General features: G+C 46.8%; 1 protein-coding gene across 1 annotated transcript in view; it reads left to right on the top strand.

Annotated features, from left to right (window-relative positions):
• The window catches only part of LOC309552394 (uncharacterized protein), a 121324-nt gene that overhangs the window by 101801 nt on the left and 2895 nt on the right, over positions 1-16628 (top strand). The window contains exons 7-15 of the mRNA XM_082253337.1: positions 1441-1601; positions 3665-3817; positions 4371-4500; positions 6264-6338; positions 6927-7019; positions 7238-7395; positions 10829-10975; positions 11816-11901; positions 12464-12568. Of these exons, the coding sequence (XP_082109463.1) occupies positions 1441-1601; positions 3665-3817; positions 4371-4500; positions 6264-6338; positions 6927-7019; positions 7238-7395; positions 10829-10975; positions 11816-11901; positions 12464-12568 (1108 nt within the window). The remainder of the gene's footprint in view (positions 1-1440; positions 1602-3664; positions 3818-4370; positions 4501-6263; positions 6339-6926; positions 7020-7237; positions 7396-10828; positions 10976-11815; positions 11902-12463; positions 12569-16628) is intronic.

The following is a 16628-nucleotide window of genomic DNA, read 5'->3' as shown; positions in this document are numbered from 1 at the left end:
ATTAGCCAGGTTGTCCTCCATGACATGAGGTAGTAATAATTGGCTATGTTGTCCCCCATGACATGAGGTAGTAATAATTGGCCCGGTTGTCCCCCATGACACGAGGTAGTAATAATTGGCCCGGTTGTCCCTCATGACACGAGGTAGTAATAATTGGCCAGGTTGTCCCCCATGACATAAGGTAGTAATAATTAGCCAGGTTGTCCCCCATGACATGAGGTAGTAATAATTGGCCTGGTTGTCCCCCATGACCTGAGGTAGTAATAATTGGACAGGTTGTCCCCCATGACATGAGGTAGTAATATTTGGTCAGGTTGTCCCCCCCATGACATAAGGTAGTAATAATAGGCCAGGTTGTCCCCCATGACATGAGGTAGTAATAATTGGCTATGCTGTCCCCCATGACATGAGGTAGTAATAATTGGCCAGGTTGTCCCCCATGACATGAGGTAGTAATAATTGACCAGGTTGTCCCCCATGACATGAGGTAGTAATAATTGGCTATGTTGTCCCCCATGACATGAGGTAGTAATATTTGGCTATGTTGTCCCCCATGACATAAGGTAGTAATAATTAGCCAGGTTGTCCCCCATGACATGAGGTAGTAATAATTGGCTATGTTTTCCCCAATGACATGAGGTAGTAATAATTGGCCAGGTTGTCCCCCATGACATCAGGTAGTAATATTTGGCTATGTTGTCCCCAATGACATGAGGTAGTAATAATTAGCCAGGTTGTCCCCCATGACTTGAGGTAGTAATAATTGGCCAGGTTGTCCCCCATGACATGAGGTAGTAATAATTAGCCAGGTTGTCCCCTATGACATGAGGTAGTAATAATTGGCCAGGTTGTCCCCCCCATGACATAAGGTAGTAATAATTGGCCAGGTTGTCCCCCATGACATGAGGTAGTAATAATTGGCTATGTTGTCCCCAATGACATGAGGTAGTAATAATTAGCCAGGTTGTCCCCCATGACTTGAGGTAGTAATAATTGGCCAGGTTGTCCCCCATGACATGAGGTAGTAATAATTGGCCAGGTTGTCCCCTATGACATGAGGTAGTAATAATTGGCCAGGTTGTCCCCCATGACTTGAGGTAGTAATAATTGGCCAGGTTGTCCCCCATGACATAAGGTAGTAATAATTGGCCAGGTTGTCCCCCATGACTTGAGGTAATAATAATTGGCCTGGTTGTCCCCCCATGACATAAGGTAGTAATAATTGGCCAGGTTGTCCCCCATGACTTGAGGTAGTAATAATTGGCCAGGTTGTCCCCCATGACATGAGGTCGTAATAATTGGCTATGTTGTCCCCCATGACATGAGGTAGTAATAATTGGCCAGGTTGTCCCCCATGACATGAGGTAATAATAATTGGCCAGGTTGTCCTCCATGATATAACTTAGTAAAAGTCGGCCTTATTGTTCTTGGTGTCCTCAGAGCATGTTTGAGGTCCTGACTTCGGAAGCCTCGTATCTCCGCTCGCTAAATGTGCTGACGGAACATTTTTTGGGATGTCGGGACCTGCAGGAAGCACTGATTATCCGCGAGAAGAAAATCCTTTTCTCCAACATCCTGAAAGTGAAGGAGGTCAGCGAAAGGTAGGCCACAGCGTGTAGGGTGATGCTGAGTATCTGCAGTGATAGAGGTCGTAGGGTGATGCCGAATATCTGCTATGATAGCGGCTGTAGAATTATGCCGAGTAACTGCTGTGATAGAGGCCGTCGAGCGATGCCGAGTATCTGCTGTGATAGAGGTTGTAGAGTGATGCTAAATATATGCTGGGATAGAGGCTGTAGAGTGATGCCGAGTATCTGCAGTGATAGAGGTCGTAGAGTGATGCCGAATATCTGCTATGATAGAGGTCGTAGAGTGACGCCGAATATCTGCTATGATAGAGGCTGTAGAGTGATGCTAAATATATGCTGGGATAGAGGCTGTAGAGTGATGCTGAGTATCTGCTGTGATAGAGGCCGTAGAGTGATGCTAAGTACAGTGCCTTGCAAAAGTATTCGGCCCCCTTGAACTTTGCGACCTTTTGCCACATTTCAGGCTTCAAACATAAAGATATAAAACTGTATTTTGTGAAGAATCAACAGCAAGTGGGACACAATCATGAAGTGGAAAGAAATTTATTGGATATTTCAAACTTTGTTAACAAATAAAAAACTGAAAAATTGGGTGTGCAAAATTATTCAGCCCCTTTACTTTCAGTGCAGCAAACTCTCTCCAGAAGTTCAGTGAGGATCTCTGAATGATCCAATGTTGACCTAAATGACTAATGATGATAAATAGAATCCACCTGTGTTTAATCAAGTCTCCGTATAAATGCACCTGCACTGTGATAGTCTCAGAGGTCCGTTTAAAGAGCAGAGAGCATCATGAAGAACAAGGAACACACCAGGCAGGTCCGAGATACTGTTGTGGAGAAGTTTAAAGCCGGATTTGGATACAAAAAGATTTCCCAAGCTTTAAACATCCCAAGGGGCACTGTGCAAGCGATAATATTGAAATGGAAGGAGTATCAGACCACTGCAAATCTACGAAGACCTGGCCGTCCCTCTAAACTTTCAGCTCATACAAGGAGAAGACTGATCAGAGATGCAGCCAAGAGGCCCATGATCACTCTGGATGAACTGCAGAGATCTACAGCTGAGGTGGGAGACTCTGTCCATAGGACAACAATCAGTCGTATACTGCACAAATCTGGCCTTTATGGAAGAGTGGCAAGAAGAAAGCCATTTCTTAAAGATATCCATAAAAAGTGTAATTTAAAGTTTGCCACAAGCCACCTGGGAGACACCAAACATGTGGAAGAAGGTGCTCTGCTCAGATGAAACCAAAATCAAACTTTTTGGCAACAATGCAAAACGTTATGTTTGGCGTAAAAGCAACACAGCTCATCACCCTGAACACACCATCCCCACTGTCAAACATGGTGGTGGCAGCATCATGGTTTGGGCCTGCTTTTCTTCAGCAGGGACAGGGAAGATGGTTAAAATTGATGGGACGATGGATGGAGCCAAATACAGGACCATTCTGGAAGAAAACCTGATGGAGTCTGCAAAAGACCTGAGACTGGGACGGAGATTTGTCTTCCAACAAGACAATGATCCAAAACATAAAGCAAAATCTACAATGGAATGGTTCACAAATAAACATATCCAGGTGTTAGAATGGCCAAGTCAAAGTCCAGACCTGAATCCAATCGAGAATCTGTGGAAAGAACTGAAAACTGCTGTTCACAAACGCTCTCCATCCAACCTCACTGAGCTCGAGCTGTTTTGCAAGGAGGAATGGGCAAAAATTTCAGTCTCTCGATGTGCAAAACTGATAGAGACATAGCCCAAGCGACTTACAGCTGTAATCGCAGCAAAAGGTGGCGCTACAAAGTATTAACTTAAGGGGGCTGAATAATTTTGCACGCCCAATTTTTCAGTTTTTTATTTGTTAAAAAAGTTTGAAATATCCAATAAATTTAGTTCCACTTCGTGATTGTGTCCCACTTGTTGTTGATTCTTCACAAAAAAATACAGTTTTATATCTTTATGTTTGAAGCCTGAAATGTGGCAAAAGGTCGCAAAGTTCAATTGGGCCGAATATTTTCGCAAGGCACTGTATATGCTGTGATAGAGGCCATAGAGTAATGCTGAGTATCTCACAGGTTCCTCATGGATCTGGAGTCCCGGGTAGACGAGGACATTGTCATATCGGATATCTGTGACATCATCTATCACCATGCTGTCCATAACTTCCCAGTCTACAAGGATTATGTGCGCAACCAGCTGTACCAGGAGAAGACCTACAGCGAGCTCATGTGAGACCACTACCGCCATCTTCCACTTGCTTGCCTGACCACACTCTACTTACCTGACCGCACTCTACTTACCTGACCGCACTCTACTTACCTGACCGCACTCTACTTACCTGACCGCACTCTACTTACCTGACCGCACTCTACTCACCTGACCGCACTCTACTTACCTGACCGCACTCTACTCACCTGACCGCACTCTACTTACCTGACCTCACTCTACTTACCTGACCGCACTCTACTCACCTGACCGCACGCTACTCACCTGACCGCACTCTACTCACCTGACCGCACGCTACTCACCTGACCGCACGCTACTCACCTGACCGCACTCTACTCACCTGACCGCACTCTACTCACCTGACCGCACGCTACTCACCTGACCGCACTCTACTCACCTGACCGCACTCTACTCACCTGACCGCACTCTACTCACCTGACCGCACTCTACTCACCTGACCGCACTCCACTCACCTGACCGCACTCCACTCACCTGAATGCATTTCCACCATGCATGCCCAACATTCTGACTTTGTCACTCTCCTTGGTCTGGCAGGGAGAAGAATCCACAGTTTCATGCCATACTGTGCCGCTTACAGGAGCTCCCGCAGTGCCAGCGCCTCCCCTTCATGTCTTTCCTGCTACTGCCCTTCCAGAGGATCACCCGCATCAAGATGCTCATTGAGGTAGAAACTCCACCCTTAATACTTCACCCCATGCTAGATTACACCCCCACACACCATCCACTGCACCCTGCTCTGAACCTCCCAGTGTCCTCCACTCCACCTCGCTCTGAACCCCCCTGGTGTCCTCCATGCCACCCCACTCTGAACCTCCCGAAGTCCTCCACTCCACCCCACTCTGAACCTCCCAATGTCCTCCACTCTATTCCATTCTGAACCTCCCAGTACCCTCCACCCCGCTCTGAACCTCCCGAAGCCCTCCACTCCACCCCACTTTGAACCTCCCAATGTCCTCCACTCTATTCCATTCTGAACCTCCCAGTGTCCTCCACCCCGCTCTGAAACTCCCGAATTCCTCCACTCCACCTCACTCTGAACCTCCTGAAGTCCTCCACTCCACTCTGAACCTCCCAATGTCCTCCACTCAACCCCACTCTAACCCTCCCAGTGTCCCCCACGCAACCCCATTCTGAACTTGGAGGTCAGTGATTGCAGCGCTGCTAGTAAAAAATAATTAAATAAATAGGTGTTCTGAAAAATCAATATAGTATTCTAGAATACAACTATGTTGCTTGAAAATATAAAATGATGAATGAATCATCAATAAAGTGCCAGTGAGTGCAAATTCTTTGCAAAACGATAGAAAATCATAAATAGTGCAGATATTACAATGTAAAACTCATATCTAAAAATGCAATCTGAGTGCCAAATAGAAAACAGTCCATGAAACAGTCCTTATAGTAAAAACAGGAGCTGGATGCTTATTCTTGTTGCTTCGGGGTATCCCCCTTTGGGTATCTACTTACCACTATGTGGTGAGATTGAAGCAGAGTAAGCTGATGTTATCCTATGACTCCTGCAGGGCTGGTTCGGCTGTATGTTGGAAGCGATCCTCGTTCACAGTGCAGTATTCCCAGGTGTCCTCATAGAAATAAAATTACTGGACATAGTGAGGACCGTTTAAAATACATTTATTCGAATTAAAATACAATGGGATACTCACAAACATGTAACATAAAAGAGCCTGTATTTGCCTATACTCGGTACGGTGGTTAGCTGCTCCACAGCGTTCTCCTCACCGACCGGAAGTCACGTGGCTGCCTCTCGGCCAATGGCTAGACGCGTTTCGCTGTGGACACATTCTGAACTTACCAGTTTCCTCCACTCCACCCCACTCAGAACCTCCCAACGTCCTCCACTTCACCCCACTCTGAACCTCCCAGTTTCCTCCAATCCATCCCACTCTGAACCTCCCAACGTCCTCCACTTCACCCCACTCTGAACCTCCCAATGTTCTCCACTCCAATGTCCTCCACTTCACCCCATTCTGAACCTCCCAGTTTCCTCCAGTCCACTCCACTCTGAACCTCCCAATGTCCTCCACTCTACCTATTCTTAACCTCCCAATGTCTTCCACTTCACTCCACTCCACTCCACTCTGAACCTCCCAATGTCATCCACTCCACCCCACTCTGAACCTCCCAATGTTCTCCACTCCAATGTCCTCCACTCCACCCCACTCTGAACCTCCCAGCACCCCTTTTCCATCCCACTCTAAGCCTTTCTGTACCCCCCTCTACACCTCACCCTGAACCTCCCTGCACTCTCCAATCCACCCCATTCTGAACCTCTCACCCATTATACTCCTCTCCATCCTGCCCTGATCCTTCCCCATCCCTGCTCAAACCTTCCTTCCCTTGTGGTCGAACACTCTGCTCCACCTATCCTCAAATCCAGCCAGTGATACCGATTTTTCTTCCCCAAAGAATATTCTGAAGAGGACAGAAGAGGGTTCAGATGCTGAACAGAACGCCAGCAAAGCCCTGGACGCCGTCTCCAAGGTACAGCCGTCTTACATGTATGAGGATGTGTTGCGTGTACATTGACATAGTATGTCTTGGAGGGGACTGTTATCCCAAACTGATATATATATTTTATTTAAACAATGCTGACCTATTGCAGAATGCTCTACAGAGATCACTAAGCCAGTCACATCAGTCTCTGTACCAGAGGAGCTTACAATCTAATGTCCCCCACAGTCACACACTATTATTATTATACATTTATATAGTTCTGACATATACCGCAGTGCTGTACAGAGATCACTGAGCCAGTCACACCAGTCTCTGCACCAGAGGAGCTTACACTCTAATGTCCCCCAACAGTCACACACTATTATTATACATTTATATAGCTCTGACATATACTGCAGTGCTGTACAGAGAAAACTGAGTTTTCCACTGCTGAGACAGCATGGCAACTTCACAATATTGTTGCAGGCTCAGAAAATACGGTTCCAGTGTTTGAAGTTTGGAATAAAATACTAAGGGCCCCAAAGATTATATGGATTTTTTCTTGTTTTTTATTTACAAGCTATATTATGTTCCTGACAGAATTGCATTTATAGCATTTTGTTCTGCATCCCGCAGATTATCACGGAGTGCAACCAGGAGGTGGGCCGCATGCGGCAGACGGAGGAACTGATCCACATCTCCTCCAAGATCGAGTTTGACAAGATAAAGGTCAGCTCATGTATGAAGGCAACGTTCTATACCTATCATGGAACCTCAGGGGTGGAGCTTTGTGGCACATGGTGGGATTTTGTAGATCCTCAGGACTGGAACTTGTTTTCTAAGGAGTGGAGCTCTGTTACTGCAGACAAAGGCTTGGAGGAGCCACGCTGAGGATCTGATGGTTGATGTGTAAGAGGGTATTCATCTCTAATGCATTGTACTTGCAGGCCATCCCGATCATTTCTCAGAGCCGGTTCGTGGAGAAGCAAGGGGAACTGAGCGAAGTGCAGCAGAAGGGGAGTCTCTTCGGCATCAAACCCACCAAACTGACCCCAGTCTACTTCTTCCTGTTCAATGATTTCCTGTTGATCACCCAAAAGAAAGGGTACAGACTCTCCCATATTATCTTCTCTATCTTTGTCACTCCATCCATTTCTCCTCTCTCTCATGCCTTTTTTACATCTCTCCTCTTTATCCTACCTTCTCCACATCCCTCCTCTCTATCCTGCCTTCTCCACATCTCTCCTCTCTATCCTGCCTTCTCCATATCCCTCCTCTCTATCCTGCCTTCTCCATATCCCTCCTCTCTATCCTGCCTTCTCTACATCCCTCCTCTCTATCCTGCCTTCTCTACATCTCTCCTCTCTATCCTGCCTTCTCTACATCTCTCCTCTCTATCCTGCCTTCTCCACATCTCTCCTCTCTATCCTGCCTTCTCCATATCCCTCCTCTCTATCCTGCCTTCTCTACATCCCTCCTCTCTATCCTGCCTTCTCTACATCTCTCCTCTCTATCCTGCCTTCTCTACATCTCTCCTCTCTATCCTGCCTTCTCCGCATCTCTCCTCTCTATCCTGCCTTCTCTACCTCTCTCCTCTCTCTCCTGCCTTCTCTACATCTCTCCTCTCTTATCCTGCCTTCTCTACCTCTCTCCTCTCTATCCTGCCTTCTCTACATCTCTCCTCTCTATCCTGCCCTCTCTACATCTCTCCTCTCTATCCTGTCCTCTCCACATCCCTCCTCTCTATCCTGCCTTCTCTACATCTCTCCTCTCTATCCTGCCTTCTCTACATCCCTCCTCTCTATCCTGCTTTCTCTACATCTCTCCTCTCTATCCTGCCTTCTCCACATCTCTCCTCTCTATCCTGCCTTCTCTACATCTCTCCTCTCTATCCTGCCTTCTCCACATATCTCCTCTTTATCCTGCCTTCTCTACATCTCTCCTCTCTATCCTGCCTTCTCCATATCCCTCCTCTCTATCCTGCCTTCTCTACATCTCTCCTCTCTATCCTGCCTTCTCCACATCTCTCCTCTCTATCCTGCCTTCTCTACATCCCTCCTCTCTATCCTGCCTTCTCTACATCCCTCCTCTCTATCCTGCCTTCTCTACATCCCTCCTCTCTATCCTGCCTTCTCTACATCTCTCCTCTCTATCCTGCCTTCTCTACATCTCTCCTCTGTATCCTGCCTTCTCTACATCCCTCCTCTCTATCCTGCCTTCTCTACATCTCTCCTCTCTATCCTGCCTTCTCTACATCTCTCCTCTGTATCCTGCCTTCTCTACATCTCTCCTCTCTATCCTGCCTTCTCCACATCTCTCCTCTCTATCCTGCCTTCTCTACATCTCTCCTCTCTATCCTGCCTTCTCCACATATCTCCTCTTTATCCTGCCTTCTCTACATCTCTCCTCTCTATCCTGCCTTCTCCATATCCCTCCTCTCTATCCTGCCTTCTCTACATCTCTCCTCTCTATCCTGCCTTCTCCACATCTCTCCTCTCTATCCTGCCTTCTCTACATCCCTCCTCTCTATCCTGCCTTCTCTACATCCCTCCTCTCTATCCTGCCTTCTCTACATCCCTCCTCTCTATCCTGCCTTCTCTACATCTCTCCTCTCTATCCTGCCTTCTCTACATCTCTCCTCTGTATCCTGCCTTCTCTACATCCCTCCTCTCTATCCTGCCTTCTCTACATCTCTCCTCTCTATCCTGACTTCTCTACATCTCTCCTCTGTATCCTGCCTTCTCTACATCTCTCCTCTCTATCCTGCCTTCTCTACATCTCTCCTCTCTATCCTGCCTTCTCTACATCTCTCCTCTTTATCCTGCCTTCTCTACATCCCTCCTCTCTATCCTGACTTCTCTACATCTCTCCTCTCTATCCTGACTTCTCTACATCTCTCTTCTCTATCCTGCCTTCTCTACCTCTCTCCTCTCTATCTCCTGCCTTCTCTACCTATCTCCTCTCTCCTCTCTATCCTGCCTTCTCTACATCACTCCTCTGTGTCCTGCCTTCTCTACGTCACTCCTCTCTATCCTGCCTTCTCTATATCTCTTCTCTATCCTGCCTTCTCTACATCTCTCCTCTCTATCCTGCCTTCTCTACCTCTCTCCTCTCTATCCTGCCTTCTCTACCTCTCTCCTCTCTATCCTGCCTTCTCTACGTCTCTCCTCTGTATTCTGCCTTCTCCACATCCCTCCTCTCTATCCTGCCTTCTCCACATCCCTCCTCTGTATCCTGGCTTCTCTACATCTCTCCTCTCTATCCTGCCTTCTCCACATCCCTCCTCTCTATCCTGCCTTCTCTACATCTCTCCTCTTTATCCTGCCTTCTCTACATCCCTCCTCTCTATCCTGACTTCTCTACATCTCTCCTCTCTATCCTGACTTCTCTACATCTCTCTTCTCTATCCTGCCTTCTCTACCTCTCTCCTCTCTATCTCCTGCCTTCTCTACCTATCTCCTCTCTCCTCTCTATCCTGCCTTCTCTACATCACTCCTCTGTGTCCTGCCTTCTCTACGTCACTCCTCTCTATCCTGCCTTCTCTATATCTCTTCTCTATCCTGCCTTCTCTACATCTCTCCTCTCTATCCTGCCTTCTCTACCTCTCTCCTCTCTATCCTGCCTTCTCTACCTCTCTCCTCTCTATCCTGCCTTCTCTACGTCTCTCCTCTGTATTCTGCCTTCTCCACATCCCTCCTCTCTATCCTGCCTTCTCCACATCCCTCCTCTGTATCCTGGCTTCTCTACATCTCTCCTCTCTATCCTGCCTTCTCCACATCCCTCCTCTCTATCCTGCCTTCTCTACATCCCTCCTCTCTATCCTGCCTTCTCCACATCTCTCCTCTCTATCCTGCCTTCTCCACCTCTCTCCTCTCTATCCTGCCTTCTCTACCTCTCTCCTCTCTATCCTGCCTTCTCTACCTCTCTCCTCTCTATCCTGCCTTCTCTACATCTCTCCTCTCTATCCGGCCTTCTCTACATCTCTCCTCTCTATCCTGCCTTCTCCACATCTCTCCTCTCTATCCTGCCTTCTCCACATCTCTCCTCTCTATCCTGCCTTCTCCACATCTCTTCTCTCTATCCTGCCTTCTCCACATCTCTCCTCTCTATCCTGCCTTCTCCACATCTCTCTTCTCTATCCTGCCTTCTCCACATCTCTCCTCTCTATCCTGCCTTCTCCACATCTCTCCTCTCTATCCTGCCTTCTCCACATCTCTTCTCTCTATCCTGCCTTCTCCACATCTCTCCTCTCTATCCTGCCTTCTCCACATCTCTCTTCTCTATCCTGCCTTCTCCACATCTCTCCTCTCTATCCTGCCTTCTCTACATCTCTCTTCTCTATCCTGCCTTCTCTACATCTCTCCTCTCTATCCTGCCTTCTCCACATCTCTCCTCTCTATCCTGCCTTATCTACATCTCTCCTCTCTATCCTGCCTTCTCTGCATCTCTCCTCTCTATCCTGCCTTCTCCACATCTCTCCTCTCTATACTGCCTTTTCTACATTCCTTCTTCTTTAAGTTCTTCTCCTATTATTTCAGCTCTGACCGGCATGTTGTTGTGGATTATGCTCACCGTTCTCTGGTTCAACTCCAGTCATGCCCTACAATGGAGAACAGCTTCTTCCTCACCCTACTGGAGAATCACCAGGGCAAAACCTGTGACCGGCTCTTTAAGGCACCGACACAGTAAGTAGGCTCCTCCCATTATTGGGTGACACATATAGAAGGGGATGGGAGTCTGTTCTCCTCCTGCGGGGTGACACAAATGGAAGGGGATAGGAGTCTGTCCTCCTCCTGCAGGGTGACACATATAGAAGGGGGTAGGAGTCTGTCCTCCTCCTGCAGGGTGACACACATAGAAGGGGACAGGAGTCTGTTCTCCTCCTCCTGCTGGGTGACACATATAGAAGGGGATAGGGGTCTGTGCTCCTCCTGTGGGGTGACCCATATAGAAGGGGATAGGGGTCTGTGCTCCTCCTGTGGGGTGACCCATATAGAAGGGGATAGGAGTCTGTTCTCCTCCTGCAGGGTGACACATATAGAAGGGGATAGGAGTCTGTCTTTCTCCTGCAGGGTGACACATATAGAAGGGGATAGGAGTCTGTACTCCTCCTGCAGGGTGACACATAGAAGGGGATAGGAGTCTGTACTCCTCCTGCAGGGTGACACATATAGACGGGGATAGGAGTCTGTCTTCCTCCTGCAGGGTGACCCGTATAGAAGGGGATAGGAATCTGTCCTCCTCCTGCAGGGTGACACGTATAGAAGGGGATAGGGGTCTGTCCTCCTCCTGCAGGGTGACACATATAGAAGTGGATAGGAGTCTGTACTCCTCCTGCAGGGTGACACATATAGAAGGAGATAGGAGTCTGTCTTCCTCCTGCAGGGTGACACATATAGAAGGGGGATAGGAGTCTGTCCTCCTCCTGCAGGGTGACACATATAGAAGGGGATAGGAGTCTGTACTCCTCCTGCAGGGTGACACATATAGAAGGGGTCACTCATCTTATCATATGTTATATTCAGGTCTGACTTGCACCGTTGGGCGGCGGCGTTGCCGAGTAAGAACGATGATGCATTATCCGGCAGTGACACGATATACGAGGATTGGGGTGAGTTTGTAGTCTGTGATTTTCAGTGTCCCTCCATAGAGATCAGTTTTCTGTTGATCATTAACCTGAGAATTTTCTGGCCTCAGTCACAAGTCATTCCCTGTCAGAAATGTTTATGATGTTAGCAGAAACTTGTGTGCTGGATTATCCTACCGGGGTACAGGCTGTAGCTTTAACAAGCCTAGTCAGGCTTTAGCTCAGAAAGAAGAAGGGTAACCCCTGTGTGCCGCACACCTAAGAAATCCTATGAAGGTGGATGGAGTGGCAACCTCAGCCTGGACTCTGACTAGGCCACGTCCCAACACGTTTCACCCCTCCGGAGCTTAGTCATGTTGATCACCAGGCTTTAGCCAGCAGATTTTGCACTTCGGCAATACTGAAGCTTGCTAAATGCTTGCCGAGCCTGCTAAAAGCTTATTTAAAGCAGTAGCCATCACCACTATTAATATCTGTGGTTGGCCCCAGGTTGACTGTGAGGGTGCTGGTCCAAACTAAGCCATGTTGTTCAGATTGTCACTCTGTTATACATCTCTGATCTAACATCTATTCCCTTCATCACCAGATTGCCCCCAGGTACACTGCGTGGAGCAGTACACCGCCGTGCAGGCCGATGAGTTGAACCTGGAGCCATCTGACATCGTTAATGTGCTGCGCAAAACTTCTGAAGGTGAGTGCTTGGGGGGGAGGAGGGGAAATAAGAAAGTGCAATAGAACAGATTGCTAATCAACATGTGTGACTGGTGTGAAATGGGTTGGGTTTATCTGGAATAAAGAACACATTAGTCCAGAAGTTGGCTTATATTTGTGTAACCCAATCCATAATGACCCTTATCCTGCTTTTAAATGCTAAGTTCACCTTTTTAAAAGAAATAAGAAAGTGCAATAGGATAGAGTGCTAATCAACATGTGTGACTGGTGTGAAATGGGTTGGGTTCGTCTGGAATAAATCATACATTAGTCCAGAAGTTGGCTTGTAATTGTGTAACCCAATCCATAATGACCCTTATGCTGCTTTTAAATGCTAAGTTCACCTTTTTAAAAAAAATAAGAAAGTTCAATAGGACAGAGTGCTAATCAACATGTGTGACTGGTGCTAAGTTCACCTTTTTTAAAAAAAAATATATAAATGCACATGTTTTTGCAGGTAAAAAAAAAAATGTGCATTTACTATTAAATTTTTTCCCTAGGGAGCCTGCATATAATTTTTAATAGTGTTTGCAATGCAGACTCTCCCGTATTTATAACGTTCCTCCAGCTTTGCAACTGAAAGCCTGTATGGAGCTACGGGCACAAAGCTGGAGGAATGTTATAAATACGGGTGTAACATGTTACTAAAGGTGAACTTAGCCTTAAGTGCCGGTTCCCACTGATACGGTGCGGGACTCACAGCGATTCCTGTGCGTTTCCTGCACTGCATCACCATCGCACTCTGTTCATGCGAAAACGCTGCAGGTCTCCATGTTGAGTTAACGACAACCCCCAAAACCTGTTCCCAAAACACAATGCGCGCTTGGCTGAATTGGAACGCATTGGTGTGATCTGATTGACCAGTGCAGAAAAATAAAGGTGTTTGCACCTTTCGTGCGGTGCGATTTGAGGCATACAAAATGAATGGAAAAACTATAGGAAATATCCGCGCTAGATTAGAGGGTGGCTGAATAAAAACATAAAAGCGGCCAGCATAAATTTGTTGATTGCAAATAGTAATATATAAAAGTCCATGGGGTGGTGGAGCCTATTAATGGAAAGAATGACTGATGAGGGTACACCACCTCCCCCTCCCCTTATTGTTTCTCGGTCTTAACCGTCACCCTCCCTTGTGCTTCTTTCTTCCCCCTAGCCCTCCTATTTATACCTCTGTTTCTTCCCTCCTCTTCCCGTTCTATTCTCTTCCTTTTTTCTCTTTTTTGCTATCTGCGTGCCTTTCACTTAGGGCTGCTTATAAATATAAACAGGGTTGGACAAATCCGGGTATTCTTTAGCCCTGTTAGTCCCGCTTCTTTAGGGCAGGGGTGTCAAACTCAATTTCATTGTGGGCCACATCAGCATTATGGTTGTCCTCAAAGGGCCGGTTGTATCTGTAAGACTCTATACCACAGGTGTCAAACACAAGGCCCGCGGGCCGAATCCGGCCCTCCTGGCCATTTCATGTGGCCCTTGCACCTCTCCTGCAGCTGCTGCATCTCCCTCATCTCTGCCCCCACCTTGTCTCAGCAGACGGCAGCAGAGAGAACAGAACTCCTCTGCCAGATCCTGTGCTTCCCCCTGCAGAGAGGACCCCCCCCCCCCCCCAGCAGTTGGCAGCAGAGAGGAGGACACAACTCCTCCTGCAGATCCTGCATCTCTCTGTGCAGCCGTAGCACCCCCTCTTCTCTGCCTCCACTGGTCTCGGCATTCAGCAGACTCCGGCAGCTGACTCCAGCCCTCCTCCAGACACTGCAGTTGCTGCTTCCCAGCTCTGCATCCAGCTTCTTCCTCCAGCTTCTTCCCAGCAGCAGCACATGTTAAGGGGATGCACTGTGATGTAAGGGAGAGTGGGGGCTCTTGAATTCTGATAGGGGTGGGCTACAGATAGAACCGGCCCTCTGAGGGCGACCATAATGCTGATGCGGCCCGCAATGAAATTGAGTTTGACACCCCTGCTCTATACATTTATGCAGGGATTTTTTTAGGAGGATCTTAATGGGGCAATAAATACCAGGAGTGCGTTATGTGTAGAGTTCAGGGATGCGCTATGTACAGAGTGAAGATTTCAAAGGTGCGCTACATACTAAGTTTAAGGTGCAGGGGTGCGCTGTGTACAGAGTGCAGGGTTGAGAAGCGCTCTACATACAGAGCACAGGGTTTAGGAGTGTGCAGGGTTCAACTTTCTTTCACAGGCTGGCCACATCTCACTTCCACCTCTCCCCCTTGGGTACAAGGGCCACATAAAATGGCCTGAAGGGCCTGATTCAGCCCACGGGGCTTGTGTTTGACACATGTGCTTTAGAGAGTTTTGGAATATCTTATTATTGATGCAAGATTCAGGACTTTGTTCCATGACTGCACTGTGTTTGGTGCCCTACTACATTGTATCAGATTGTGTACTTCCTTCAATATTGTTGTTTTGAAGCCTTGGAACTTGTCTTTCTCATAAATAAAAGAGTTGTAAAAAAAAAAAAAAAAGTCCATATGCAGCACTAGAAATGAAAACCATAGGAGTCCATGGTCCATTCGAAAAGGATGAGATCCCATCACCAGCATCCGTGTGAGAAAAAAGCACGCCACACCGCAGTGCCCAACAAAAGCTGCTTACCAGAGTCAAATAGGTCTAAGCAGGGGTGTCCAAACTATGGCCCTCCAGCTCTTCAGGAACTACAATTCCCATCATGCCTAGGTATTTCTGTGAATGTCAGAGATTTACAATGCCTCATGGGATGTGTAGTTCCACAACAGCTGGAGGGCCGTAGTTTGGACACCCCTGGTCTAAGGCATGTAGATAAACAGCCGTGTTCAGGTGAGCGGCTCCTGATAACTGGACAGGGATCACCAAACTCCTCCTGGTGCTGGAATTAATTATAATGATCTGACGTTTGCGGCGATACCTCACGTGTGGTACAATCGCCAGAACTGACACACACTTTGGCCTATGCGCGTGAGCACGGGGACGCCTACATTTTTTAAAATTTTTATTATTAATTAATTCATTTTTTTTATACTGTTGCTTTACTTATTTTTTTGATCACTTTTATTGCTGTCACATGGAATGTAAACATCCTTGTGACAGCAATAGGCATGGGACAAGGTACTCCTTTATAGAGAGATCCGGAGTCTATAAGACCCCATATCCCTCCTCTGCACTTAAAAGCATTCAAAACACCAAGATCTGTGTTTTTGAATGCTTTCGATTTTTAAAAACTGGCGCCAATGGTTTCTGAGTAAACCGAGAAGTGATATCATGTCATTGCTTCCGGTTTACTGTTACGAACAGCCGATCATGGCCAATCATGGCTTTGTTTGGCTGTCCAGCCAGCCAGCCAGCATACACGCTTGCTGGTCGCTTGGGTTTCCCGGTGAGAGCACAAAAGAGAGTTGCCTAAGGCGACGGGAGCAGGGCGTCCCCTCCCACTGCTTGTAATAGCAATCAAGCGGCTAGTAAGCCTCTCCAATTACCATTACAAAAGAGCCGACCGCCGGCTTTAACCACTTCTGGTTAAGCCGGTTCCCCCTTAATGACCAGGCCATTTTTTGCGATACGGCACTGACAATTGCGCGGTCGTGTGACGCTGTACTCAAATACAATTGATGTCCTTTTTTCCCCACAAATAGAGCTTTCTTTTGGTGGTATTTGATCACCTCTGCGATTTTTTTTTATATATTTTGCTCTATTAACAGAAAAAGAGCAATCATTCTAAAAAAAAAAAAACTTTCTGCTATATAACATTCCCACAAAAAAAAAATTACATTTTTTTTTCATAATTTTAGGCCAATTCGGATTCTGCTACATATTTTTGGTAAAAAAAAATCTATAAACAAAAAAAGAGCAACAATTCTGCAAAAAAAACAACATTTTTTTTACTCTCTGCTATATAACATTCCCCATATAAAAAAAATATTAAAAATCTAATTTTTTCATCATTTTAGGCCAATTTGTATTTTGCTACATATTTTTGGTAAAAATCCCAATAAGTGTCTACAAACTAGGGGAAAGATTTATGTCATTTTCATTTATTTATTTATTTTTTTTA

The sequence above is a fragment of the Pelophylax lessonae genome (assembly GCF_965119305.1).
Source record: "Pelophylax lessonae genome assembly, chromosome: 4".
In the NCBI taxonomy this organism is placed as follows: Eukaryota; Metazoa; Chordata; class Amphibia; order Anura; family Ranidae; genus Pelophylax; species Pelophylax lessonae.
The sequence above is the reverse complement of the archived record's forward strand: the minus strand, read 5'-3'. Positions and strand labels throughout refer to the sequence as shown.